At 38.1% G+C, this 27,698-nt stretch overlaps 1 protein-coding gene and 2 long non-coding RNA genes across 9 annotated transcripts; all 3 read left to right on the forward strand.

Moving 5' to 3' along the window:
* The first annotated feature begins 9,312 nt into the window (after positions 1–9,312).
* LOC131254085 (uncharacterized) lies at positions 9,313–11,047 on the forward strand. Of its 2 annotated transcripts, XR_009175488.1 has the most exons (3): positions 9,348–9,736; positions 9,876–10,623; positions 10,738–11,047. It is a non-coding gene; the product is annotated as an uncharacterized LOC131254085 (long non-coding RNA). The 2 variants fall into 2 exon arrangements; XR_009175487.1 differs by having other exon boundaries at positions 9,313–9,736; positions 9,876–11,047.
* Positions 11,048–11,749: 702 nt separating this feature from the next.
* LOC131253499 (uncharacterized) lies at positions 11,750–20,776 on the forward strand. Of its 2 annotated transcripts, XR_009175216.1 has the most exons (4): positions 11,750–11,915; positions 19,179–19,252; positions 19,332–20,555; positions 20,656–20,776. It is a non-coding gene; the product is annotated as an uncharacterized LOC131253499 (long non-coding RNA). The 2 variants fall into 2 exon arrangements; XR_009175215.1 differs by having other exon boundaries at positions 19,179–20,555.
* Positions 20,777–21,271: 495 nt separating this feature from the next.
* LOC131253498 (aspartate--tRNA ligase, chloroplastic/mitochondrial-like) lies at positions 21,272–24,433 on the forward strand. Of its 5 annotated transcripts, none has more exons than XM_058254522.1 (7): positions 21,272–21,676; positions 21,978–22,056; positions 22,176–22,273; positions 22,498–22,576; positions 23,899–23,955; positions 24,135–24,206; positions 24,297–24,433. In XM_058254522.1, coding segments are annotated over exons 3-7 (267 nt in total). In that variant the 5' UTR covers positions 21,272–21,676; positions 21,978–22,056; positions 22,176–22,271; the 3' UTR covers positions 24,354–24,433. The 5 variants fall into 5 exon arrangements, 3 of the variants coding, with proteins under 3 accessions (XP_058110505.1, XP_058110506.1, XP_058110508.1); XM_058254523.1 differs by having other exon boundaries at positions 21,276–21,347; positions 21,607–21,676; positions 21,978–22,273; XR_009175213.1 differs by having other exon boundaries at positions 21,978–22,273; positions 23,844–23,955.
* Positions 24,434–27,698: the final 3,265 nt, after the last annotated feature.

Consider the following 27,698-nt stretch of genomic DNA (forward strand, 5'->3'; position numbering starts at 1 on the left):
TAAATGTAATAAGCTCCCATTGAAAGGGCATTTGATTGTTCTTTTTACTCTGATGAAATATAATCAATATAGTTGAACTTATTCTTGTGAATGCTACCTTCATAAATGTATCTGAATGTAATTTAAACGAGAAAAAAAATGGTACGATTTTCAAAGCATCCAAGTTTTACATTATTAACACCCGACTTTCTGGGGCACGAGTATAAACTCTAGCCATGAAATTTCGGGCTGTTACATTTGTTAATTTATTTTTACTTTTTAAAAAAAGTTATACATTATATATATAAAATATATATAATATAATTTCGGGCTGTTACATTTGTTATATATATATATATAATATAATATAATATAATATAATATTAATATATAATAATCGAGCCCAGTTGAGATCGAGCTTCGAGTCAAGTCGAGTTGATATGCACCATGCTTGAACTTGGCTTGAGCTTTAAAAAATGAGCTTGACTCACCCCGAGTCAGCCCTTCAAGCTGAGTCAATCTGAGCTGACTCGAGCTAAGTCGAGCGAGCTGTTCGAGCTAGCTCGACTTGTGTACTGTCCTACTCAAGAGTGATGAAATATGCAAATTAACTTGACTTTTCAGTCACCGTTCATACTATCTGGGTGTGTGAATGGTTGGACCGATAAGGTGTGGCCGATGCCTCTCCAAAGACGGTGCGGCCCCTTATCATAGGCCCACCTTGATGTCTTTGTTCTAATCCACACTGTCCATCCATTCACATATTATTTTAAGGCATGAGCCTAAAAATGAAGACTATCCAAGCCTCAGGTAGACCATACCATAGGAAAGAGTTGTAATTGAGCACCCTACCATTAAAAACTTCCTAAGGCCCATTGTAGTGTGCTAGAATCCGAATCATCTACTTGTCACAAACAGAAAATTCAAGTTCATTGTAATGTGATTATGCCACATCACCACAAATTGCATTTAATTTAACACAGCTAAAACGTTGTGGACCAATCACGATGCTGGAAAGTAAGAAATCCCAAGCAGAGGATCGAGATTCAATGTTTTCATAATGTTTATTTGCCATTCAACCTGCTGATAAGGCTGCATAGACCTATATGAAGAGAATATATATATATAAGCTTGATCCAAAACTTTTATAGCCTATAAATGGACAATCACCACTGGATCCTTGAAATGGATCACGTCCTGCTCCTGCATGGAGGATAATCTATCTAGACAGGCCTCTGTGGGGCCCGCCATTATGTATGAATTTTATTTATACCGTCCATCCATTTTTTAAGATCATTTTAGGATATGAACCCAAAAATGAGGCAGATCCAAGGCTCAAGTGGACCACACAGTGGGGATTGAATTCCCACCATTAAAAACTTCATGTGAGCAGCAGAAGTTTTGGATCAATCTAATATTTGTGTTTTCCCTTTATCCAAGTCTATATGACCTTATGAATCGGTTGGATGGAAAATAAATATCATAATGACCACTATGAAGGTTTCAATGGTGAGTTTCATTACCGCAGATACTTCTTGTAGTGCACTTGAGCATTAGACGTGACTAATGTTTAGACTCATACCCTAAAATAATCTAAAAAATGAATGGACAGTGTGGATAAAACCCATACATCATGATGGGCCTCACAAAACTCCTGCTAGGACGCATTAAGCATTTAATGCATCCAAATAGGGGGCAGGACACAAATTGCTTCCCTGTATCCCATAGTATGTTTCACTTGAGAATTGGATCACTTCATTTTTAGGCTCAAGTTCCAAAATGATATGGAAAAAATGGATGGACACTTTCAATATAGAGAAAGAGGCCAAGCCTAGAATGGGTTAAACTAAATATTGATGGATCCTCCCATGAAAATCTAGGAGAAGATGGTAGGGATGGTGTTTGTAGAAATTACTTGGATGAAGTTATATTTGCTTTCCACCACATCTACTGTAATACTCTTGACAAAATTTTAGGAGTACAATATGTTTTTCAAAAATATTGACCAAAATGATCATTAGGTGGGCCATCTAATCATTTTGACCTAGATTTATGATGACCGGTCCTTTAAAATACCAATTGGCACTATGGATCATCCATCCAAACCATCTAAACTAATGTTTGATCTTCGGATTGACATTCGAATGATGAAAGTTACCAAAAGAATGGATGAATCAATTAAATTGTTGAAATTGATTAATTTAGCTCGTGACCTATCTAATGTTAACCATGCATCTTATTTTTCTTGTCATTATCTTTAAAATAATATGATTTCCATGATTTTATTCTAAATATAACTCTTAATCTTAGGCTAAGATTATGGACAGTTATGATTTATTGAATTTTTAGCTTGATCTAGTGGACCAATATATAATTGAATCTTGCAAATATATTTGTATTACTTAAATCTATAAATTCAATTGATTAGATCTTGTTTAAAGCATGTGAAATTATGATTACCACTACACCAAAATCATTGAACTGGTACGGTTCAGATTTTGGTTAAGAAACGGCTTTCAGCCGCTCCTGATTTGAAACGGTTAGAAACCGTATTAGATTCATTGTGTTATACATTGTTCTTTCAACTATTTTATTGTTGTGTCCCAATTGAGTGTTGGATATTCTTATTTATTCTTATATTATTTTATTGTTTTTATTTTGAAACAAATGGACGGAATGGATTCGATTAAAAACCTCTGAGTGGACCCCACAAGGCCCTAGAGGCACATTACTCTATCTGCCGCAGACTACCGATGGGTTTTAACCCTTTTCGTACGCCAAAATCCCTGAATTCCTCATTTTGCATCTCTGTCTCTCCCTCTCCCTCTCCCTCTCCCTCTCCCTCTCTTTCGATCTTCCGATCTCAACCCTCTCTCTCGATCTCCCTCTCACTCTCCCTCCTCCTCCCTTGATCTCCCTCTCCCGATCTCAACCCTCTCTCTCGATCTACCTCTCCTGATCTCAACCCTCTTTCTCTCCCTCCCTCTCACTCTCCCTCCCTCTCTCGATCTCCCTCTCGTTCTGTTTAACAGGTCTGGCGGTTTGACTTTCCCAACTTTGAGAAATATTAGACAAGATCAGTGAGTGCTGGTGCAGATGATGCAGCCTTCGTCGTCATATCACCAGAGAGCTTTAAAAGTGCGTCGTGAAATGGCTGTGGCATAGATCCCAAAGCTTCATACACACCACACTGACGCGAGGAGGCAGTTGAATCCCAACACTTGGAGACCTTGTAGGAGTTGAACTCTCTGCAAGTGATTTGGTGCCAGGTGTCCTAATTCTATTAGTGCTCAACAGCACATTTATCCTCAAGGGATTCAAGCGCTGAGTTACAACAGCATCACACAGATCATCATCATCCACAAGTGTTACAGCATCACCATCTTCATTGTGAAATCAGCATCCGGGTTGAGTTTGAAAAGGTCAAGGATCTTTGCTCTCAGTTCATCCACATTGAGTTTTAAATGGCAAAATGAGAGGGAAAAAAGGTTTCCCCAAGAAAATTGCAACCGAAACAATGAAAAGTGCAAAGGTAAAGCACTTTACTTTCATAGTTTCTGTAGGAAAACAAACAGGTGCAAGGGATTTCCTTCCGCTAGTGCTGATGTCAGTTTATTATACACTTATGTCACAATTTCAATTTCCCTTGCATTCCCCTAGTTCACACTGAATCCGAACAGGCAGCAAAGGAAAGGATAGGATGAGAGAAGAAATATTTTTATTGAAACCAAAGCAAAATACCCGAACTGACGTAAACACTCGAAAGTAATCAAACCAATGATAAATGATACAAGATTACGAGCAGGGAAAAAAAATGATGTTGAAATTCTATGAAAAGGCTCTTGAAAACTACAGGTTAACTGAACTCATGTTTTCATGATCCATGTAGCGGAGAAGCTTAATTTCTTTTAATGTCCTTTTGGCATCAATTCTATTGTCAAATGCATTACTGATCTTTTTAATTGCAACCTCTTCATGCATCTCTGCATTCACCGCAGCACTATAGAAATAGAAATAAAATCACAATTAGGTTGAAGAATAGAGATGAAACAATCATCAATTAGAGTGAAATAGGCAGTGGCATTCAGTCATTACACTCCAACAAAGTGAGATATTCAGTCATTCAGTCATCTGGGTGTCAAAATATTTGAAGTATAGTTACAATGATACAGCTGTTAAAAAAAAGGTTTCAATGAAACTTGTTTGACCTGCTGAGGATGCTCAATGAGAGTAAGATTGTCAATCCTACTCTCACCCCGTGCCAATGTAACGTGTGCATTTGAAATCCAAGCCATTCATGCAGATCTGTCCTACCTTGTATGCATCATGGTTAGAAAAAACAGGATGGTCTAGCTATTAGAATCATCGATGCTATGCATTTAATGTGGACCGCTGGTCGTTTTCTTCTAACCATCCACTTTATTGTACACCTGTGGCCCACCCAACAACCACAACGGCATGATTATCAGACCATGGCACATACAATTATGCATGCACATGGACCTGCCAAAGAGGTCATATACCCACCGCTTTTCTAAACTACAAAAAAAGAGTGAGTTTCAACTTTAGCAGAAATTTCCTCCATGTCACTCAAATACACTCTTGCATGAAGCACTTCAATGCATTTGCCAAACACTTGTGGTGGTCCACATGCTTGCTGATCTGAGGGTAAATCGGGTAAGCCATACATGCTTATGCACATGCTAACTGCCTAGTGACAAAAAAATAAAAAAAATAAAAAATAAAAAATAAAAATAAAAATAAAAAATCCAAGATATGACACAAAATCCAAGTCAACTTGGATTTTTGAGAATAGGTCAAATCACATAACTCATGGGACTGTTGAGTATACATGGAAGGCCAATGGAAGCTACTAACACCATCCTCATTATAAAATCCTAATAGTGAGTTGCCATCAGAGAAACTCTAACATGTTCAAAAACTCAAGAACTTAGATTCGATGTTCAGCCGGGTCTTGTTGACTCAACTCATGTGGGTCTTTCCTTGACTCAACCCAGGCAAATCTTTACTTGACTCAACCCATAACTAATAATTAATTTAATTATTTTGTAAATATTATTACACAGTTGTGTGAGGATAAATAATAAACAAATTGAAGAAACTTCAAACAGCCAGCACTTGCAAAAGCTGGTTTGATATGGTAGATAATAGCAGAGAACTTAATCTCATTCTTTTTCTTATATATTTCGATATTTATTCTTTAAATGTTTATGCTTATGATTCTTTGTTAACTGACATTGTTAATTAGTATTTAGGCCAATATGCTTGCCCTGTTTGTTAATTAGTAATTAGTAGTTAGGCCATCATAGCACCATGACTCACTGAGTTAACTGATCACTGAGTCAAAGTGTTTTCTTTTAAATTTGGAGTTGGGTTCAAAGAGTAAAAGGCCCCATTGCTGCCAATGGTAGCAATTAGCATTTATAGCTGCACGGTGGACACCAAAACAGAGAGTCACTTTTAGAAAAGGTAAAACACCTTTAGCATTTAGGTGAGGCTGGATGTAGAGGACATTGAAGCTTCTGTCAAAGCTCTTTATCTATGCATTTAGTAATCAGATGTCCACATTTTATGTAAATTCCATGCCCACAATATGCTCGACTATTTGACTGATACTTTTTTTTTTCTTTCTCTATAAAGCTTATGCTAGAGCAGAGTAGGCACTAGCTCAAATAAATAATGAGTTCAATTCAGCTATTGCACATTGAGCACACATGCCATTTTGAGCTGGTTTGATGGAGAAATCAGAGTGAGCATGCATCCTGAGGTGTATTGTGCCTTCTGCAATAACGTGAACAATTTTAGCACGATTGGCTGGTTTTCAAATGGCTACAGATTGTTGTTTTACCCTACTAACTAATCTAGGCTTTGAGTACTCTTTTGAATTTTTCAGCTATTGATCAAAATGCTAAAGTATTTTTGACTAGGTCCTTCAGCTTTAGAGAAACCCAAGTTAGCTTGCTGCAAGTATTGACTGACTCAATTTGATTTGACTTGATCAAGTGATTTTGTTCATTACAAGTCAATCAAACTTACACCCTTTTTTATCTGCAGGAATATTACCCTGTACATATTTGATACCTGGTCTGTTTTTCATCACCGAATCCCCTGTTGGCTGGTGAGTCTTATTAGTAAACACCTTAACAGGTGCTGGGATTCGTTGTCTAGGCCAAAATGGGTATGGCGGACGAGTTCGAATCTTCTTTGCAAGTACTACGTGGATTTGATACTGACATTTCTTTTAAAGTGAATGAAATCAAGGTGTGGATTTGAACTGCCTTCAGTTCTTTTATTTTTTTAAGGTCTCCTGCACAAACTAGTTAGGCGATTGTGTTGCTTTCTAACTTGCTCATAATTCCCTAGATTTCATGTGTATACAAATCCAACCCGTTCAAAGGTGATCGAGACTATGGTAATCATACTCCAAAACTTCTATATTCATATACTCATCAGGTGGGCCATTCATATACTTTATACCATATTGACGTTTTTCCATTTTTCCTATGATTTAGACTGTTTGATGAGTGGATCAATTCAACTTTTTCTATTACGTTTTCTCCAGATGGATCCAACTGATTGAACGGTTTAGATTTTGATGAAAATGACATATGGGATTTTATGAGGCATGGGGTGTAATTCGGGAATAACAAACGAACATGCTATGTAATTTGGCTGGCATGGTATTGTAGTTAGCTGAAATAAGTCAAATTCTGAAACGATTTCCGTCGTCATTTGAGTATGTGCGGTTGCCCATCTGTATTAGTTCATATTCCCATTATTGACTACTTCTGATTTTTTCCTCTCCACCATGCATGAATCTCTTGATGTTCAAAACCATTTATTTGTAAGTTACTGCACACATCCTAACAATCCAATTTCTAGCAAGCTGCAGAATGGTTAAAATGAAATAGTTTTTACGAAATGCAGTGCATTCTTTTTGCACAATAAAAAAAAGGGCAAATGCATGTCATAAAACTAATGCGTAGCTAGAGAGAGAAAGAAAGATTTTATTTTTTTTTAATCTTAGCAATCCACTATTTTGTACACTATGAACCACCATGAATCGACCAGCCTGAAATTTGGCCAGAAGATCTACACGATGGTCTAGTTGATGGGCAGCTTAGATTTTGGTAAAATTGTGCTTAAATTAGCACGTACACTAGTTTTTGGAAGACATGGTCTTCAAGTTTTTCAGTTCATTTACTTTTGTTCTGCAATTTTGTTTTCCTTGCAAGTTGCAACCCATTGCCATTTTGTTGATTGTTCCACTTCCAGTGCTTTCTCATATGGCTTTTGGATGTCACCTAATCTCTATTTGTTTTTGTCATTGCTGTAGAGAATTTTCGAGCACTTTGCACAGGTAAGCCAACACTGTCTGTCATTTTAAGTGTTAGGTTATTCCTTAAGTTTATGTTACACTGATGCAAATACTCAGATTTGGACTTCTTTTGTCATTATAAGAGGTTTGTTCTAAAAGCATTTTTGATATTGAAAATAGGCAGTTGTAGTCAGGGTTCAAATTATCATTTGAACACCATACAATTTTTTTTTTGCAACACATTACCAATACCAGCACAATTCAATTCTATCCACTGTAAATCTCATGTTCTTGATAGCCTACGCTTGAAGTTTGAGCAGTAACAATAACAGTAGCAGTAACAACTCCACCAGAGATTTCCGAGTAAAGCCCTTCTCTACATGTGCTAGTGCTAGTGCTAAAGCCCTTCTCTACATGTTCTAGTGCTAGTGCTAGTGCTAAAGCCTTGCTAGTTTGATTGAAATTCTGAATTTTATCTTTTTGTCATGTCATGTCAGAGCCCTTGTTGTCCTAACATTCTAACTTGAACTGTTTTATCTTTTTGTCTATCATCGGTAGTGGTGTATGATTACTTAAGAGCATTTTTTTCCTCTTTATCGCGATGTAGATATGTCAATGGAAACTTTGGGAGGATTCTATTAAGAAAGATAAATATGATCAAGACAAGGGTAATGCTTTTGGATTCTGAAAACTCTTTTGATGCTGAATTGCTGGACAACTAAGGAGCTGGAGAGAGCCATCTTTGTTTCTTTTTTGTCTGATTTTTCTTACCAGGTGGCAATATTTGTGCAGTTGTGAATAAGAAGGTGACTCATGTGCATCAGCATGCTTTTATCAGGGAACATTTTCTTGGAATTGGGTTTTGTTCAACCATTCTGAGTTGGCTGGTAAGTTATTTAATCATGGGGTGTAAATTGCCATCCATCCCTATTCTTAAATGGTTCTTCAACATGAATTAAAGAACTTTGCACTGGTGGGTTTGTTCTCCTTTGTAGGAAATGGATCTTTTCTGCCATTGTAAAATCAGGAATACGCTAATCCAATGAAAGAAATTGAGAACGGAGGAACTTTGGGGGTTTACTTCTATTCTCTGTTTCTTTAATCAATAAATGTGGGAATGACCAAGAGTCAAAAGGAATATTTATGGAACAAAACGTAGAAGAAAGATTATCCTCACTAACTCAAACCTGTAGGACATCATGCATCCTCACTAACTCTAAGAACTGTATAAACATTTTCTTCTTTTCTTTTGAATCAACATTTATGGAATATCCTTGTTATTCTTATTTTCTGTCTGGGTGAGATTACAGGGCTGACATGTGGTGTGCTGTTTATTGGGAGGTTGATGTCATGTACAAGTGTCATGTGAGTGGAGAAGTCATTTAGGGATGTTTAATGACAAAAAATGAGATAGATTAGAAGAAGTGGTTCTGGAAGGGAGTCCAGGCAACAAAACAATAACTCATTTTAGGAAGAGGAGTTACGGGATTTTACGTTCTATTTCGGGGGAAAAGAAGCTCCAAGTGAAGTTTGGAGACCTTTTGGGGCTGTCATTTTTGTAGTGTGGGACCCTTCAATAGAGAAAGTAGGGTCGAAATAGGAAAAAATATTCACTGAATGGGGTTCTTTTCTCTTTTTCACCCCATAAAAGGGGGGGGGTAGAGAGAGAGGAGAGAAGAAGTCCAATAGTCATGGAGAGGGTAAGAAAAGAAACGATTTAGAAGGATATTATTCGTTTTCTTTTCATTGAAGAGGTGGGGGCGTGGGAAGTTTTTATCCTCGTTTCTTTGTTTATACAAGTTGTAACACTTATGTGGATGGTATTGCATTGATTTGCCATGAATATCTTTTGATTATTTTCTGTTTGTACTCTTTCGTTGGATTCATTTGTGTTACTATAATGTCTTATTTCTCTCGGGTGTTAGTTTCTACTGGGTTGCCAATTATTTCCAGGTGCCACTGTATTAGGTCACAAACAGATTGTGATGGATAGATGTTAACTGTCATATCGTATGCTGCTTCATTATGCTGGTCATGCAGCAAAATAAACCCAGTGAAGTCTTGTAAATTTCCATCTGAATCAAGTTTGGCTGAAATATGTCCTGAAAAGTGTGCATGTAGGCTTTCTTAGATCCTCAAGAGTTGGCTGAAAAGTTGTCTTGGTATTTTGAATGAGAAATTCGTCAGAGAGCTATAGTGCTGCTTGAAACTTTACTGTAAACTCGATAGCTTGATACTTGTATGAATCACATTACGTCAAGCTTAAATGAAATCTTTTGTGCAGGATGATAGTGTTAAATGGAGAGCATTGCAAGTTATTTCAAGTTCACTTAGTATTCACTTATTATTGCAACGGACCCTTTAGCAGGGGAAACTACTCTTATACAACTGATTTTCGGGGGTTACCTTCGATCTAAGGTACGTCCATGGTCCTCGAGATCGAGAGCATTTTCATCAGATCTTTGTATTCTTTTTTAGTTTGAGTCATCGTGGTTTCTGCAACAAAATTTTGTATCGAGTACTGAATAGCTGCTGGAAAGTTGAATGGTTATTGCAGATAAGGTGCATGAAGTGCCAAGGCAAGTCTGAGAAGCATGAACGGATGATGGATCTAACTGTTGAGATACATGGGGATATTGGAACTCTTGAAGAAGCACTTGCACAATTTACGGCTACTGAAATCTTGGATGGAGACAATAAATACCACTGTAGCAGGTTGTTTGGTGCTTGTCTGTTTTGAGTTAAAGATGTATATTGCAGTCAATAGGTGCCAGGAATGACATAATGCCAATCATCATTGTCTAAACCTTATCCCAACTAATTGGGTTTGGCTACATGAATCCTGTTCTGCCATTCACTCGATCAAGGACCATATCGTTAGTTAAACTGTAGGTCAGCAAGTCTTTTCTCTCACACGCTCCACTCACATCCTTCTGGGCCTTCCTATTGCCTTTTTAGAGCCTTGAACCAACTCTCTCCTAACAGGTGCAGGAGAATCTTCACAATGAGACGATCGAATGTGACTCAGCTAGTAGTAGTCCCAATAGATAGAATAATGGACCAGGGTCTATTGGTGGTGCAATGGGGTATGGTGATTTGCAGTCCTTGAGCTTGTCTATGAGCCCTGGTTCTCAATCTAGCTGTGTTACAGCTGCTGCACAGTAGCTATCACATGGTGGGGCTGATTTTGTAGCCATGAACACAAAGAAGAGAGGGGGTGGGGAGGTGGGCCAGAAGAAGCTAGTTCATAGGAAGTCCATTGAAACATTTGGGCAGAGAACATCACAGTATGGAGGTGTTACAAGGTCAGTAGGAGCCCTCTCTCTCCTCTTGTTTATCGTTTTTGTTTTTTGGTTATTTTAGTTCATATATGGTGGTTTGTCATTGTAACTATTTTTGGGGCTTTTAGTCTCTTGGAGTGGATCATGGCGAGCCTGGTGAAGCATCAGGATGTGCAGGTCAAGCTGGCGGAAGTGATCGATCGGGTTGTGGGGGATGGATGAGAAGACATTGAAGAGGAGGATTTGTAGCGGATGTCATTTCTGAAGGCAGTGATCATTCTAGAAAAGAGCAAGGAATCGTTGGATTATAGAAGCCTGGAAATGAAATGTTCAATTGAAATTGAAATGTGTACTAGAAAAGAAGGAAAAGATTATTGTGTGAATCATTCTATTGTCTTTTTCTTTTATTTGTGTAATTATTTGGCATATAATACAAGTAGATTACATACCCCACTCTCTCTCATACAATGAACAAAGGGGTTTAAAATTGTTCTTAATATTCCGTCCTAAAATCTGACCGTTGGCAACATTAATAGGCATTCAAAAACGTTTCTAAAAATTGTGCTTGAAATGTGACCGTTGGCACCAGAACGGTTTAAAACCGTTCCTAAAATTTCGTTTCAAACGGTACTCAAAACGGTTGTACCATTCCTGTTTTGCGCGACGCCTCATTTAGGAACGGTTTGAAACCATTCCTAAATGACGATTGACCATTTCCATGTGCTTGACTCATCATTATGACCCTTAATTTTATCATCCATAGTATACTTTTGAGTTACCAAAGTCTTTTTTCCTAAGCATTGGCATCATGAGCATCGAGATGACACTCTCTGATTAGGTTAAATTACAGTTACCTAACATTCACATGAATGGCACGCGCACACATGTGTATGTTCTTTCACTTATAGGATTGAGTGAGTACCCTTGCTATGGGTCAGAACTTTGAATGGTTTATGATCCATATCTTCTTGAGTTAATTTGACTATAAGATGAAATTTAGTAAGTTGTAAACATCTCTAGAGTGGAGATGGACGTTTCAGATGATGGTGAGTCCGGTGACCACCTATATGGGACCCACTTTAAGAATGACATGTACATATACACTAAACTACACCCTACCCTACACTATACCTAAAATCCCTCTCATCACTAAGATATCTCCTAAATCCTCCCATCAATAAGATCTCTCCTAAATCTACTCTCTCCATTCGTTACCAAGAGAGAATCTCTTGAAATCTCCCAAGCTCCATACCCTTTTGCGCCAGACCTCATTATAAAGATAGAACTGTCCATCATCTTCCCTACATTCCAAAGAGGTATTATCCTGAGTTCTTTTATCATCCAATGGCTAGAATCTCTTGAAATCTCCCAAGCTCCGTACCCTTTTGCGCCCCACACGGGCCATGTGAGTAGCCTCTTTTAGGGTGCTACCACATTAGCAGTGGGCCCCACTTATACCCCATCTCTTGACTACAAAAAGGGGTGCTTTTCTTTGTGATGTTGGGGGACCCGTTCCTTAATTGACTTGATCTTTTGATATATCTTGGGTGGATAATGTAATATGTGCTTCTCGTGTATTAGATATGTGTTTTCCAAGATCTCGTGGGCCATGTCTGATTTTTGAATAATCAAATCATGCATGTAGACTATAAAGCATGGATTTAGAATCAATTTGGACAGTAGGATTGTTTGCATAGATGGTGGATTTGATGTAGTGGGACCCATTTGGATCTAATCCTGTAATGGGCCCCACCACATGATCTTGAGATGAAAATATGATGATTAGTATGTATATGTTAATTTGTATATGTTAAAGTATTTTGTTCATGTGGATATGAGATTGTGATTTAAGGTAGATCTGGATAGATATGAGATTTTGGCCATTGATTAATGGTATGGATCAACACCGATCTTATTGATGGGCTTCACATTGTGAAAGTAGAAAACCCAATTCATTCTACGTATTTGGATTACCCAAATGTTAAGATTAACTAATCAGCCTGTGGATTTAGTGGATGACCCACCATAACATCAACTATTAGACACGTGAAACGTGATTATATAAAGTATATGTTTGATCATTTGAGATTCTGAGACATAATGATTGTGTGGGCTTGTGTGATCACTACCATCTTAAAGGGCTCCACTATAAGTTTTGTTGGATTTAATAGATATGATTTTGTTAAGATTAAGGTGGTGCAAGATATGATGTTTTGATTGATAACCAATTTGTGTCCTTGAATATAATCCTTTGATATTGTGCATTTTAATTCAGGTGGACTCTACTTTTGAGTTTAGATTTGAAAACCAAAATGAGATTTGAAATCTAACTTTAATCTAAGAATCAACGATAACTACTTCGAATCCATGAAGCTTTTCTGGACTCCGCACAGAGACTTCTCGAATCCACGAGGAAAAAGCAAGAAAATAGAAATAATATTCATGAAAATTCATAAATTGATTGATTGATGAAATAAACAAGTCTACAACCCTTTAAATAGCGATACCAAGCCTTGGAAGAAGCTTCAAAATGAAACTATAACTAAAATTCCTTAAAATTCGTAACTTACTATAAATATTAAATTTAATATTTATAGTGTCCTATGTGGCTTAACCACATTATTCTCTTAATTTTTCTAAACACTTTTCATGTTGGAAACAACTCTTAGAGCCCAACGGATGAAGAGTTACAATCAAACCAAAACTTACTAAAAATAGTAAAAACGGAAATAAATAGGGAATTCGACCATCAATCTGATGGAATCTCGCAAATTCGGCGTGGCAACCCAACTATGTTGGATAAAGTATCTCATCCTACCCCAAAATCATACATGGTACCTTGAATAACTCATTCCGGTTTTCGAGATATGCATGTTTTAAAGTTTTGACGGTCTTGATGACTTCTACATCCGATCAGGCCTTCTTTGGTCCATCCTGGACATGAAAGTGTCCGCGACCTGCCCTACATCAGTTAATTGATGTATGGGTGAACGTGATGAGGTCAATCACCGTCTTCCTCAAGGATAACTACTTCGAATCCACGAAGCTTCTTTAGACTCCTCATAGAGACTTCTCTAATCTAGGAGGAAAAAGAAAGAAAATAGAAATAATATTCATGAAAATTCATAAATTGATTGATTGATGAAATAAATGAGTCTACAACCTTTTAAATAGGGATACCAAGCCTTGGAAGAAGTTTCAAAATTAAACTATAACTAAAATTCCTTAAAATTCGTAACTTACTATAAATAGTAAATCTGCTATTTATAGTGTCCTATGTGGCTTAACCACGTTATTCTCCTAATTTTTCTAAACACTTTTCATGTTGGACACAACTCCTAAAGCCCAATGGATGAAGAGTTACAATCAAACCAAAACTTACTAAAAATAGTAAAAACGGAAATAAACAGAAAATTCAACCGTCGATTTGATGAATCTCACAAATTCGGTTGGGTAAAGTAGCTCACCCTACCCCAAAATGATATATGGTACGTCGAGTAACTCATTCCGGTTTGCGAGATATGCTTGTTTTAAGGTTCTGATGGTTTTAATGACTTTTGCCTTCGATCGGGCCTTCTCTGGTCCTTCTTGGACATGAAAGTGTCTGCGAACTGCTCTACATCAGTCCCCTCTACTTCAAAAATGAACTTGTCCTCAAGTTCTCGTTCTGCTTCAGTTCATAATACTCGGTCAGGTGCGCCCGTAACGATACCCAGATCAAAATTTATGATCAATTTACAATCCGCTTTCTTTTGGTCCAACCATGCTAGGAATGTATCTGTACCACCTCCTACATCACCTACCAATGATCCAGTGATAGATCAGTGGACTCCACTTTAAATTGAACATCAAAAGTGGGCCCCACTGCCTACGCTAAGTTCCAATGATAGATTTGGATATCTAATTAAAATTGTCTTGTGATTTAAATCATATAAGATCATGTTTTGGCTGTGACCACCACAATCACAAGACCGATCTTAGATGTAAGCCATGGAAATTAAAAAAAGAGACAAAATGAACAACTTGGACCGTTAATATTTCAAGTGGGCCTAATCCAACTTTTTAATATAAGTGTAGACATCTATTGGGGAGGTTTAATATAAGGAAAGTAAGATCCACCTGACCTAACACATAAATTCCAAAGCAATAAATGCAAATTGAGGAGAATCATGAAATACAATGGTCGGATCGGATGGATCTTAGCATCCAAAATATCTTAAAGCAAGATCTTGACCCAACTGTAAGTTTTAGACTTAATGAACGGTTCATATTATAATAAAGAAGATATATTGTTAGTAGAATGGATCGTCTTTAGCATGGATCTAATGATCAGGGGTCAGCCTTGCTGATCAACAATTAGATTATTGATAATTGTAGATTTTGTTTATGGTATAGTATGGAAGTCTTTAAATAGGTAGTGCATTGACTAGATCATTTAATTTTATGCATGAATCAAAAGAGAAAATTATCGAAAGAAAGAAAATCGAAATCTAGCTGACAGATCATTAGGAGAGATGATTAAGAAGCCTAAGTGGTAAAAAAAGTGGACATGTTGGGTAAGTAGTCACTTACATGGATGGATTTTTTCCTTATACATCCCATAGTATATCATGTACATGTATTTCTTTACCTTTGATTATTATTGATATCTACTAAGTATGCAACTGCCTTATACGATGTTTGATTCTTTAGAATACCAAACAACTAGGAGAATGAATGTCCTTAAAATTCTTGGGCGAGTATCTAACTAGACCCGAGTTGGTACCAATAGGGCCTCTTTCGACTGAGGTCAAGGTTGGGGAAGAATGGATAACTTCTAAGTAGGTCACTTATCGCCAGATTGTATAGTCACACATTGTACAAGAGAAACCACAAGCAAGTCTCACTACAAGAATATGGGGCATAGACGACGATGGAGATTATCTTCTACTGGTGCTGGGTAATAACGGGCGCTGGCAAGCATATGCTATATACATATATATATAAAAACCTAGCAGCTCCCCGCCTGACTCTCACTCTCCCCACCCCGACTCTCTCTCTCTCTCTCTCTCTCTCTCTCTCTCTCTCTCTCTCTCTCTCTCTCTCCCATCCCTCTCCCAGCCCCTGTCTGGCCCTCCGTCGATCTCTCCACCAATTACATTCCACTTTCTTCTTTCGTTCTCCCGACTTGGTCCCAAGAAGCGTCTCTCCTCTCCTCTCTCTCTCTCTCTCTCTCTCTCTCTCTCTCTCTCTCTCTCTCTCTCTCTCTCCCCGACCCTCTACTCCCCTGATTCCCTTCCATCTCTCTCTCTCTCTCTCTCTCTCTCTCTCTCTCTCTCTCTCTCTCTCTCTCTCTCTCTCTGCCTCTCACAAATCTCCTAAAACCCAACTCTCTATTTGAAATCTTCTCTACCTAAGGCTGCTTGAACTGAAGAGATTGCTCCAGGTTTTGAGAGAGCGGCAAGCAAAGAAGGTCTCGATGGTTTTTTTTTTTCTCTCTCTCTCTCTATCTCTCTTTTTGAATCTTTAATGGTTTTGTTTACTTGTTTGGATTTGGGGTTTTACAGGAGGAGATTCACTGGATCATTTGCTTCCTTGGATTTCTAGGGTTTTGTTTTTTCTATGCTCTGCTTTGCATAGAAGGGAAGGTACATGATCTATAGTTATCATCATTCTTATCAGCATCATTTGTTCGATTTCTAGGGTTTTTTTCCTTATGATGGGAGGTACAACATGGAATGTGAGTTTATCACAGCAGGTTTAAACTAATTTTGTTTTATCGAATTAGTAGGTTTCAATTGGTTGGACAATGCTAGTTAGATGATTTCTTCCTATGAACATGGACCATTAACTAATTTATTTCTATCCAAATACTTGATACCCACCAAATGAATGGTTAGGATAGTTACTTACATCTGTGTAATTTTCATCCTATGCCCACCAAAATTTGGCCTCATTAATAAGAATGGTCTAGATCAATGAATATGTATGTATGTATGCCGTAAGATATTACGATTTGGATTTGCTGAAGCTTCAGAATAATATGATTCAATGAAGTCCTTTGTAAAATAGGAAATGGGTTGATGGATCGCTCCTAATCTGTATGAAATTGGAATTTTTGGATCTTTTTTTTTTTTTGGCAATCGGCAGAATTTCGTGATATGGGTTAGTTCATGCAGTGGGAGAAATGAAATTCCAATTACATTCATTAGTACTCGTATTGAAGGAATACTTACCCAATTGCATGTTGGACTTGAAAGGGATGCAACTGCAATTTCATGGTACTTTGTTTTGAATGCTAACAGAACTAATTACATGCTGGTCATTTGAGGGATGCTTGTTTTAAACACTGAGAGAACTGGTAAAATGTTGGTCATTCCTCTCTCTCTATTGCTCTAGTTATTGCAATCCAATTCACTAGCATATCCACATGCAACCATGGTGATGTGGATAACGGTGGTTATAATTTTATTGGACATCATTTTTTCTTTTTTCTAGGTTGTTGTGGATGTGATTGACTTAGATCATGATTAAATTGGAAGGAAGTTAATTGCTCAGAGCTTGAATTGGCCACTCTCTGTTTGGAGTGAATAACAAGTCCCCAACTGTAATTACAGTCATTTTAGGGTGGACTTGAAATGGAAATGATTGTAACAATATCAGGAGACAAATGACATTTCTAACTGGAGAAATATTTTGATCAGTTGCTTGATATTTGTAATTAGTCTTCCTTTTTTCAATTTTTTTTTTCCAGACACCTTTCAGTATGGGGATGTTTCCCGATTTTGTTTTAAAATTTAGAATAATTTGTTTCTGCAATTGTAAGTATGAATTTGAAATTAAGTGTCTGGGTGATGTCAGGCAAATCACAACTTGCTTAGCTGTAGAACTCGTTCACCATCCAGGTGGCGCACATGGATGATAAGTTTGGGCTATCCAACTTGTGTGCTGCATTTTGGCTAGAGCAAAGCTGGACAATCACACTGAATGGATAGTCTTAAGATTCTTAGCCATCTGCAGAGAGAAAGGGAGGGACAGGCTCCCTCCACAATAGTGCTGATTTGGATGATCTGGTGGAGGGAGGAAGAGTCATGCTCCATCCACAATAGTGCTGATTTGGATGATCTGGATTAGCATATGCTTGTATGTCATATGTATGGTGGGTGAGTTGCTGCACTTGGCAGTGGTGCAGCTTGCCTGACATTGCCTTCTCCCTTGGAACTAAATGTACAAGGGTACCCATAACTCCGCCTCTGTCATGGCCGGAAGGTGAGGATTTCCTGATTATTTACAGCCTGTTCTTTTGTGAAATTAGTGAGTGGACTGTGCCGATTCTTCCGGTCCACTCATCAGGTGAGCCTGCCTCAATCCGTTCATTATTCAGACCACACATTTTTGGTTATCATGCTTGGTGGAAAGGTCAAGTTATCATGCTTGGTTATCCAAGCACATGGCTGAAATGGGGACAAATTCTTTAACTCAAATGGGAAGCATGCACCCGGTTCTAAGTGAGTACCTCACCCATTATGGCGAAAGCCGGATATTTTTGTACATTGCTGTAAGATTAAAATTGCGGAAAATAGTTTTTTATCAGATTATTTCCGACATTCGTTTTACACTAGCATGTATGATTGCTGCACAATTGTGACTTGTGTAAGGAGAAAAAAGAATGTGTGAACATTTTTTAGCTGCAGGTATTTTGAAGATAGTGTTTTGATTGATTCAGTTCTGTTTTTCATTGCGACTTGTTCCTTTACAACTATTGTAGAATAAGCTTATTTTACATCTACGTGTGGGACCCATATGCACTCCCTCTTTTTTTCAGCTGTTGTTAGTTGGAGGGAGTAGGAAAGAAGAATCAGAATTTCTTCATTTTTTGGTAAGTCCTTTTCCTTTCAAAATCTTTATCATCAAGAAACTTCATGATATTTAACGATTAATCAGTATAATTTTGAGAAAAATATTATGAATTGGTATGTTTGAGTGTTTTGGCTTTGTGGTGGATGGACGCATTCTATCCCAATGTGCATCAGATTGTGGGACACTTGAGTTCTATCCCAATGTGCAGCAGGTGGTAGGGCACTTGATGTTTCTTTGCATTTCCAATACTGAGTTTTGGGTCAGCCTGATTTTTGTCCTCCAAAAGGAAAATGAGGGGGGCACACATGATGGACAGTGGAACCTTGCACAGATCATGATGGGCTCCACACATATTGTAGAATAAGCTTATTCTACAAATGTCACAGAGGAATCTGCCTAGTTGTAGAATAAGCTTATTCTGCTAATGTTGCAGAGAAACATTATCATGCATGAAAATATCTTTCAAAATTTCTTTTGTAGGATGCTTCTATTGATCAGTTGGAGGTCTTCAACAGGGTTGTTTCTTCTATTTGCATTTTGGGAATCTCGTATTGAAACTTGAAAGAGTGATTTTGGTGATTTGCAATTTTCTAGATTAATTGATTGGGTAGAAAAGAAGTTGTAATTCTTTCTAATAATTTTTTTTATTCTTAATTGAGTTCATCTAATCTCACACGACCATGCCCGCACAATGAGAGGTTGAAAAGCTTTCGCTCTTAATTGAGTTCATCTTTTTGCAGCTGGCCATTGTTCCTTGCAAGCTTGCTGGTGATATTGTGACCTGGAACTGAAGTTAAAGCTCTTCAGTTCAAAGGTTTGGGAGCCTTCATTTAGTTTTTCAGAGTTTTTCCACCGTCTTGACTGAGTTGTGATCAAATCAATTTTTTATGCAGATTAGTCCCGATGAAATCTGAAACCTGGTAGCTCTTCAAGGTTTCTATTTATTTACTTTTTTCTTTAGCTTTGAGTGCTTCAAAGGGAGTAAGTTTTACATGGTAAGACAATCAGGATTGAATTCTGAATCACTTATACACACGACACTATCTCTATCAGCTCTAATAATAAGCTGGAGACGGCTTTTAAAGCTTTTAAACTATGCTTTCTATACTTCCCCACCCTTTATACTTTGAGTAATGTAGTGGTTATATTTCCAAATAATAGAAATGGGTTTATCTATTAAGAAAAAGAAGTTCTAACCACCACTAACAAACAAGGTTGAATCTACTCAGCATGGTTAAAACCATGTCCTGTAAATAGCAAAAAGCAACGTGGGGTTGAATCAGTCTGTCGCATGTATGCTCTCACCTGGCTTTGTCCCTTGACATGTGATTCACTTTTAGTGACTGTTCTTTTTTATTTTTAAAACATAAAGTGACTGATGTTTTTCACTGATGTCATATCATAAAATTATTGCCTAAGGATGCCAAAATTTAGTATTGTTTAGCAGTTTTGACTAAATCAGTTCATGTGCATGCATGTGCATCATATCAAGAGAATATCCTACTAAAGATTGGAAGAGTCAGTATTGTGGGGAGTTCTAGCATACTTCTTTCTTATTGAATGCACGACATTACGGTTTGATATCAAGGATAACCGAAGTCAGCTGATATGAGTGCCAAACACCCAGCATACGCTAAAAAGTTCCCTGAAATATACTGTAACCATTGGCCTGGCTTCTTTCAATACAAGATTTATTGTTTAAGTACCTAGAATTCTCTCACTTATTATTTTGTAAGAAAGGTTCAGTGGTGTTTCTGCAATAGGTACAACTGACATGGCATCCATTCTTACTTAGCACCCCTGACCTTAATTACTTTGCTGAGGATGTGTTTCAGATAGATTATTAAGTGTTCTGTCAGAGTTTCATTTCATTTGATATACAGTTTGTTCTATTTTTTTACAAGAGTGGTTTGCCCAGAAGAAAATATTGATATTCTAAATTGGTTTTTGAATGTCAGACATTGCGTTGGAGACAAAGTGAATGTTCTTTTCTAGCCTCTGTTTTTTGGTGATGCTTTGGAAGAATTGTTGTAGTTTTCAGCTTCCAACTGCTTCTTTATTTCCCTTGGAATTTCAAACTTTGATCATCAATGTGGGAATTCAACTGAGTCGACTTAGTGAGTTCTGGATTTATGCTCACGACAATCATATTTATAGTAGCTTTTAGGCATTTTCACTTTCATGTTTGTGAAGATTCTCAATTTGAATCAGTCACAGCCTGTTATAGGATGCAGGTGGCAAAAGACTGGTGCTCTCATTAACCTCAGAACTTTCTACATTGTGGGAATTCCAACTGTTGTTCTTTTGGCTCTCGTCTTCCATTTTGGAGGAAACCTTTCATCTTTCATGGCTACACCCTTCTTGTAAAGGTTTGCTAATTCAATAGATAAACAGACATGCATGTAGACTTTTGTAGCATTTGGTTGAGATGCATGGAGACTAATGTAATTTTGATTTTTACTCTTCCATACCTGTTTTTTTACTGTCCTTTTAAAGTTGTTGAAATGCAGAAAATCTGTGTATCATTGAGTCGTTGCATGAAGTATCCTAATGTGTTGACAAAGGAGCCTTAAAATGTCTCTTTTTGCCATTCTGACAGATTTTCTCCCCCAAATTTTATTGCACCATTTGCCTATAGTTCCCTTGCATTGTAGGCAGCTGCCCAACAGTTCAAGTTAGGTTCGATGTCCATGGTTTTATGTAGTTTAATTCATTACTAACTCTCCCTTATCTCCTCTTTTTGATCTTCACAGATCTTGTGTTCTGTTGTTTTCGATACTGTGATTAATATGGTGGGCTGTTTTCACAGACTCTACTTACACCTTACTTTCGTGTTCAGGGTTTTCCGAAATATCTGCTGATTTATCGGAGGCAGCAATAGCTCACTGCCAATTAATTGTCGTTTACAAGTAAGTTGCTCACATCCATATTGTCACACATTTCTTCTCTTCATACATGGTGCTGGAGGACCACACTATCACTACAACAAAAGCAGGTAGAGCTGACGCTTTGGGGGGCTAGTTTTCCGGCGCTAACTAAAATCAGGCGCCGGATAACGATCCCATATAAATACCCTTCTAAAAAGCCCTAACCCTCATTTTCTTAACCATGTAATGTCTATAAATCAATCTATACAGCTGTATTCCTGATCATGTTATGTTTTCTCAGGTTCTTCTAGTGGTTCTGCTGCTGTGGTCTCTGCAGGGCAGTCCTGTTGCTCTTGGTGTTGACGGAGGAGGTAAATGGTTCTCACTCTATAGAGATAGATGGAAACTGTGACCACCAAATTCTATTACAAGCAAAAATAAAAATAAAAAAATGATCATGTAAGATGGATAACGGTGGATATAACACATACACCATGGTATGGCCCACGAAACTATGCCACTTAAACACACTTCCACCAATCCATGTCTTGCAGTGATTCTCAACTATTATAGAGATTTGATAGTTGGCGATATCCAATCACAAGTAAAATCACTTTTTCCCTAAAGCTCTTGCATCCTGTATGCTAAAACTGTCTTTTTGGTAATATGCAGCTTTTGGAAGTCCTCAAGTGGAGATATGACCAATCTATAATATCGTGGAGTTTTGTGTGAATCTATTACTAATGAGCATGTAACTGTCTATTTATAGTTGCATGGCTTCTCTATATAATGTGCTTTTCCCATTTTGGAATTTTGTGATTTCTAGATGTTTCGGGTCTTAAAACTCCTTATTTTCTGCTCTTTGTTTAGGCTTTTGCTCTCACACTTGCTCCTGCACAATGCAAATGTGCATGCATGGGAAAGGGCATATGGATGGGCACACATGTGAGCACGTCTGTGATATAAATGTAAGCATGCTTTCTTAGAAATTTCAGTTCTCATCTATTTGATCTGTAGATCATTCGCTCTTTTGAAACCCTAGGTTCCTTTTCACATGGCAGTGCCTCTTGAAATCCTTGGAGATGTCTATACCGACTTCTCTTCAAATTTATCTCGATCTGAATTTGTGAATATCTGAATCAATATTTATTTCATTTCCTTCTTGTTTCCTTTTTCTGTTTTTTGCTTGTAGGGTGCCGACTTTAGGAGGAAAGGCACTCGACCTGCATCGCCTTTTTGTGGAAGTGACATCTCATGGTTGTCTTGAAAAGGTATGGACCCCCTTTTGGCATTATACCAGTGGATCTCACTCTATTATTCAATCCATGTTTCTATATATCATCTGAAATGAATCAGTAGACCAGGAATGGACCAAAACAGAAAGAGTAGGGGGGAATCGTATTGGTTCTGTTGTTTAGGCAAGTCACTATCTAAAACCGCTGCCATGATTGGCCATGATTGAAATGCACTCGGCACTCTTATATTTCACATAAGATTCATTTATCTATTTATGATCGGTGATGAGAAATTTCATGAAAGAGGGAAAAATGAATTAATTAGCAGCCTTCAATTTTTAGTAAAAGGGTGATGAAAATGAGGCAACACACCTGACAAACGGGTGGATGTTGCACATTATCCACAACGTGCCCTTGAGTTAGACAGTAGGCACAACCTGTTTGCCTACACAAGTCAGGCTAGTGTAGGCCATGCTCAACGTTCAAGGTTATATAATTTCAACTGTGAATCATTGTGATTTTCAAGCCACCACTCCATAGTGGAAAACACTGGCAGGATGACACAAGGTGAGCATCATCTCACAAAAATCAAATTTCCACCTGCTATTAAAACAAGACCCCAAAAATGGAATCATGTCTATAAAAATCAGATTTCCACCTACTATTCAAACAAGACCCTAAAAATGGAATCCACAGTTGTGGGAATCCATCATTGGATAATCACTATGCTCTTTTCCTTTTGTTTTACACACCAGAGAAGGAGAGTAATAGTAGTAGTACCAGAATCATCAACCTGGCTAAAGCATCAAATCACAAACCCAATTCTGATCTTCTTACCTATCTCCATCACCAAATTCACAACCCCTAGTCAATAAAAGCACAAAAAAGACAAGCCTTCCACACTATCCATGGCAGTAAATAGGAGCCAGGCCCTTGTTTAATTGAAAACCAGCTGGATCTCATATCGGGTCAGCCACGTTCATAGGCATCTCTTCAATTTGAGTGCTGTAATACTGCTCTATGTCCCTTAGAATCCTAATGTCATCGCTCTGCACAAAGTTAATAGCCACACCGTGCAACCATGTTATCAAACATTAGATTTTGGCTATCTGCAGAAACAGAATAGACAAGATACATGCCATGAGCTTTGGTCGGGGGTTTCTCTTGCCGTCCTTTAAACTCATCTATTTGCAGGTTCTGTCTTCTTTGAAAAATGGTTTAAAATCTTCTATTTGCATGTTGCAAATCATGCATTGTGATCACTTGCTTTACTTGATTCAACGTGCATTGCTAATGATTCTAGATGTCAATACCTTGATATACGCCGGTGGCCAATGCTCTCCAACCTTTTGTTGCAGCATAGTGTGGTCAAGCTCATCCGACGGTATCTAGAGGATGTGCATGATTTTGTGGAGGTATTGTCTCCCGAACTTTCTTGTATTTGAAAAATTGAATTTATCATATTGCATTGCAGCTGTGGTATATGCTTTAGTGGTCTTCCATTTTTCTTACTGGAGCTTTATGCCTTGTTATTTTACTTGGGAAGGTTAATGTTGCATTCTCTTGACCCGAGTTTCTCATGGTTGTAAGGTAGATTGAGACTACAATCCTATCTAGATCTACACCTGAAGGTGCTCGAGATTACCTTGTACCTTCACGAGTTCAGGTATTTGAGGTTTTCTCTATACCTTCCATTATTTTCCTTAGAGCTCTTTTGTTGAATGCTACTTTATGATTTTGTTTTCCTTGTGTGCAGGATTTTAATCAATTGTGCCTAAATTTAGGCCTACAAACTAGCACTTCAGCCTTTTGACGCCACTCGTGCTGGGAGTACCATATAGAGGATTTTATTTTTTTAAAAATAATAATATTTAAGACCATTTTCAATTTATTGTAATAAATAATATATATATATATATATTTTTATTGTGAAGTAATATGGATTTTGTTTAAATTGTATTGCAACATTTTTTATGTTTCAGATATTAAAAAAATACAGGTTTCAATTAAATTATGTATAATAAAAAAATTATTGGCTTAGGGGCCTTTGAATTCTGTACAAAGATTTTTACCGGCGCTTATATAGAGCTCTTCGGCGCTTTTCCGTGCTTAGAGTGTCGAACGCTTCTTTTACCGGCGCTTCTGTCAGAAATACCAGCGTCCAGCAAAAGCGTCGGTGAAACCAGAGAGCCCGTCGAGAAAGACTCCACAATTACCTTCGCTCGGACAAGTGCCGGTAATAATGACTTAGCGGCGCAAAACATTTGCCGACATATCCTTCTCTTGGCGCTTGTCTAGCGCCGGTAAGGATCTATACTGGCATTTTGGTGGGCTCTTACCTGCGGTTTTGGCCGCCGGGAAAACTGTATTGTCTTGTAGTATCTTACGAGTATGCTCTTATATGTAATGAATTTGTGTAGGTCTCAGTTAAATGGGTGCTAACAAACTAGACACTGTGCGCGGTCATGGCCTTGGTCATTCAACTTGTAGTTGTACCTTAGTAATTGACATAATGATTTATATGATATTATTTTTGTATATTAATCTTGTTATAAATCATGCACATAACTACTTGTTGGGCTGTTAGCTTATGTTGTTGATTGAAAAATTATCCAAGTTCTGGAAAAGACTTGGAGACTTCGAAAGCAAACTAATGCATTTGAGAAGCATACTCCTGTTGATTGGATGTTTGAATAAAGAATGTTATTTTTATTTTTGCTTTGAATAATATTTATGGTTATATATGCGTAAATGTGGCGATATGGATGACTGCACTCAAATATTTTCATTTTGGGATGGATGATTATTAGATGGTTGATAATAATTATTTGATAATTATATTGGTTATTATGGCTTGAATATTGTATGTGGTGTTGTAAACTACTTTTGTATCATCCACACTTGAGTTGCACCTTTGACTCAGCGATTAACTCAAGTGAGCTAGAGTTTTTAGAGGCAGGTTGGGACACTTACGAGCGAGTCTTTAACATAGTAGTGGAAGCTTGAGCAATGTTGGATAGGATGATGATATTGTTGGGATTTGTGCTGCGGAATCACACAGATATGGATCTAGGATAACAATCCAAGAGCACCAAGCAATCACAAGAGAACACAAAGATTTAATGTGAAAAATCCTTGTGGGAAAAAATCACGGCACAAAGCGACAAAATTCCACTATGAAAGCTTAAATTACAAAGAGAAAGGACTTATCCGATTCGAACAATGTCAAATCTCACCCTTGCTACACCCTTTGATAACCTTAAAACCCTTTTAGGAACCCTTAGAACCCCCTTAGGAAACCTTAGCATGCCTGAGAATGGCCATAGGGACTCCTATTTATAGATGGGGAAACCCCATTTACGCACCTCCCTAGAAATCACCTCAAATTTACGCAGTCCACGCATAAACCATGCACCGTCTGCGTAACCCGTGATTGGTCGAGCATGTCCCTCGACTGGTCGAGCATCCTGGAATTTTCAAATACATCGTTCCTGAACTTCGAGTCGAACGGGCTTCGACCAGTCAAAGGTAGTCGAGTCAGTCCCTTAACTAGTCAAGCAGCGCAGTAAACAAGATTTAAGACATCTGTTTTACAACAATCTCTACCATGTCTTCAATCTTTAACCATGTAGTTTCTTGATCTCTTCTCTTATCTCTGCATTGCATCATAGCTTCAATCAATGCTTCTGATGTATCTCCGTCTTTCTTTTACGCCATCGCCAAGCCCAAAGAAGTCGCACAAAACTTAAACTTCTCTACAGGAACGACCTTTGTGATCATGCCTTCCAAATTCATGCTGGTGTGAATCTTTTCTAGAGTTACGCCTCATTCCTCAAGTACCTTTCGGATAACATGGACATCCAACTAATTGCTCCACTCGCTAGCACAAACGAGTAACCTGAAGTCGACTTTCTGGAATTCATGTATAATCTGAATCCACATATCTAACCAACTTTGTCACTATCTTCCCAAAAGTAAAGATGTAGTCTTCTTACCATCTCACCACTACCCAATATTGCTTGTCGGGGTATTTGCTCACAATACCGATAGTCTGTGAAATAACCGGTCTAATATGGACCATGGCATGCATTGCCAATCGCATTCGAATAAGGCCCATGAGACATATCCTTCTTTTCCTCATCTGTTTTGGGACATGTCCTGAAGAAAACTTGAGGAAAGATGCATAGGGAACGTTCTCCAGCTTTGTCTGGTTTGTCACATCCTTGATCAATACCTACACAAGGTATTCTACTTGTGATTACCAAAACCTACTCCTCTTTTAGTCTCAATGTCGATAACCACCTTTGCAGCCCCCAATCCTTTATCCTGAATGTCCCACTTAACCGAGTCTTTAGTACATTGATTTTAGACATGTCATAATTGACAATTTGCATGTCATTAGCATACAATTCCTAACTCATCATGAAGGAATCAAACTACTGCCTAGGCGATAGGTAGTACCACGATCTCCTGCAAACTTTTTTCTTAGCCCCTTTAAACTTCAAAGCCCTCTGGTTGCTTCATGTAAATCCACTCTTCCAATTTCCCTTACAGAAGTTCAGACTCCACATCCATCCTTTCTAACTCAAGATCGCATTGGCCAACCAGTGCCAATCACGAATTTAATAGACACCTGCTATACCATTGGCGCGAATATCTCTGAGAAGTCGATCCCTTCTCTTTGAACATAACCCTTCGCTACCAACCTCGCTCTGCATCTATGCTGTATCCTCTTGAAGATCCACCTGCATCCAACCGCGTTCTGGCCCACTGGAAGCTCCACCAGCTCCCATATGTCGATCTAGTACAACAAGTCCACCCCATTGTCCATAATCATCTTTCACTTTTCAGCACCAGGCTCACCAAGACCCACCTGAATAGTAGACAGATCCCTCTCGTCTGTAACGAGAGCATATGCGATATTGGAGTCATCCATATACCTCGCCGATATCCTGCGATTATGCTGTGTGATTCTTCTCAAAGGTGGCTGCTCCACCTGCTCTGTATCATTGTCCGTGCGTCTTAGCCTTCCTACCCTGCCCGCTCATGTGGCCATGCTCAACATGCCACACACGTGCAGAGGTGGAATCCGCTACAGCCACTGCAGCTCCATCTTTTAAAGTGCTCCCGATCAACCTGTAAAGATTACCAAGTCATT

Source organism: Magnolia sinica, chromosome 8, assembly GCF_029962835.1.
Source record: "Magnolia sinica isolate HGM2019 chromosome 8, MsV1, whole genome shotgun sequence".
In the NCBI taxonomy this organism is placed as follows: domain Eukaryota; kingdom Viridiplantae; phylum Streptophyta; class Magnoliopsida; order Magnoliales; family Magnoliaceae; genus Magnolia; species Magnolia sinica.

Excerpts from the sequence above, each read along its gene's own strand:
- LOC131253498 (XM_058254522.1), top strand. Across the intron at positions 22,577-23,898 it reads CTCATGGTTGTCTTGAAAAG|CATAGTGTGGTCAAGCTCAT; the intron begins GTATGGACCCCC and ends CTTTTGTTGCAG. Across the intron at positions 24,207-24,296 it reads TTGTACCTTCACGAGTTCAG|GATTTTAATCAATTGTGCCT; the intron begins GTATTTGAGGTT and ends CCTTGTGTGCAG.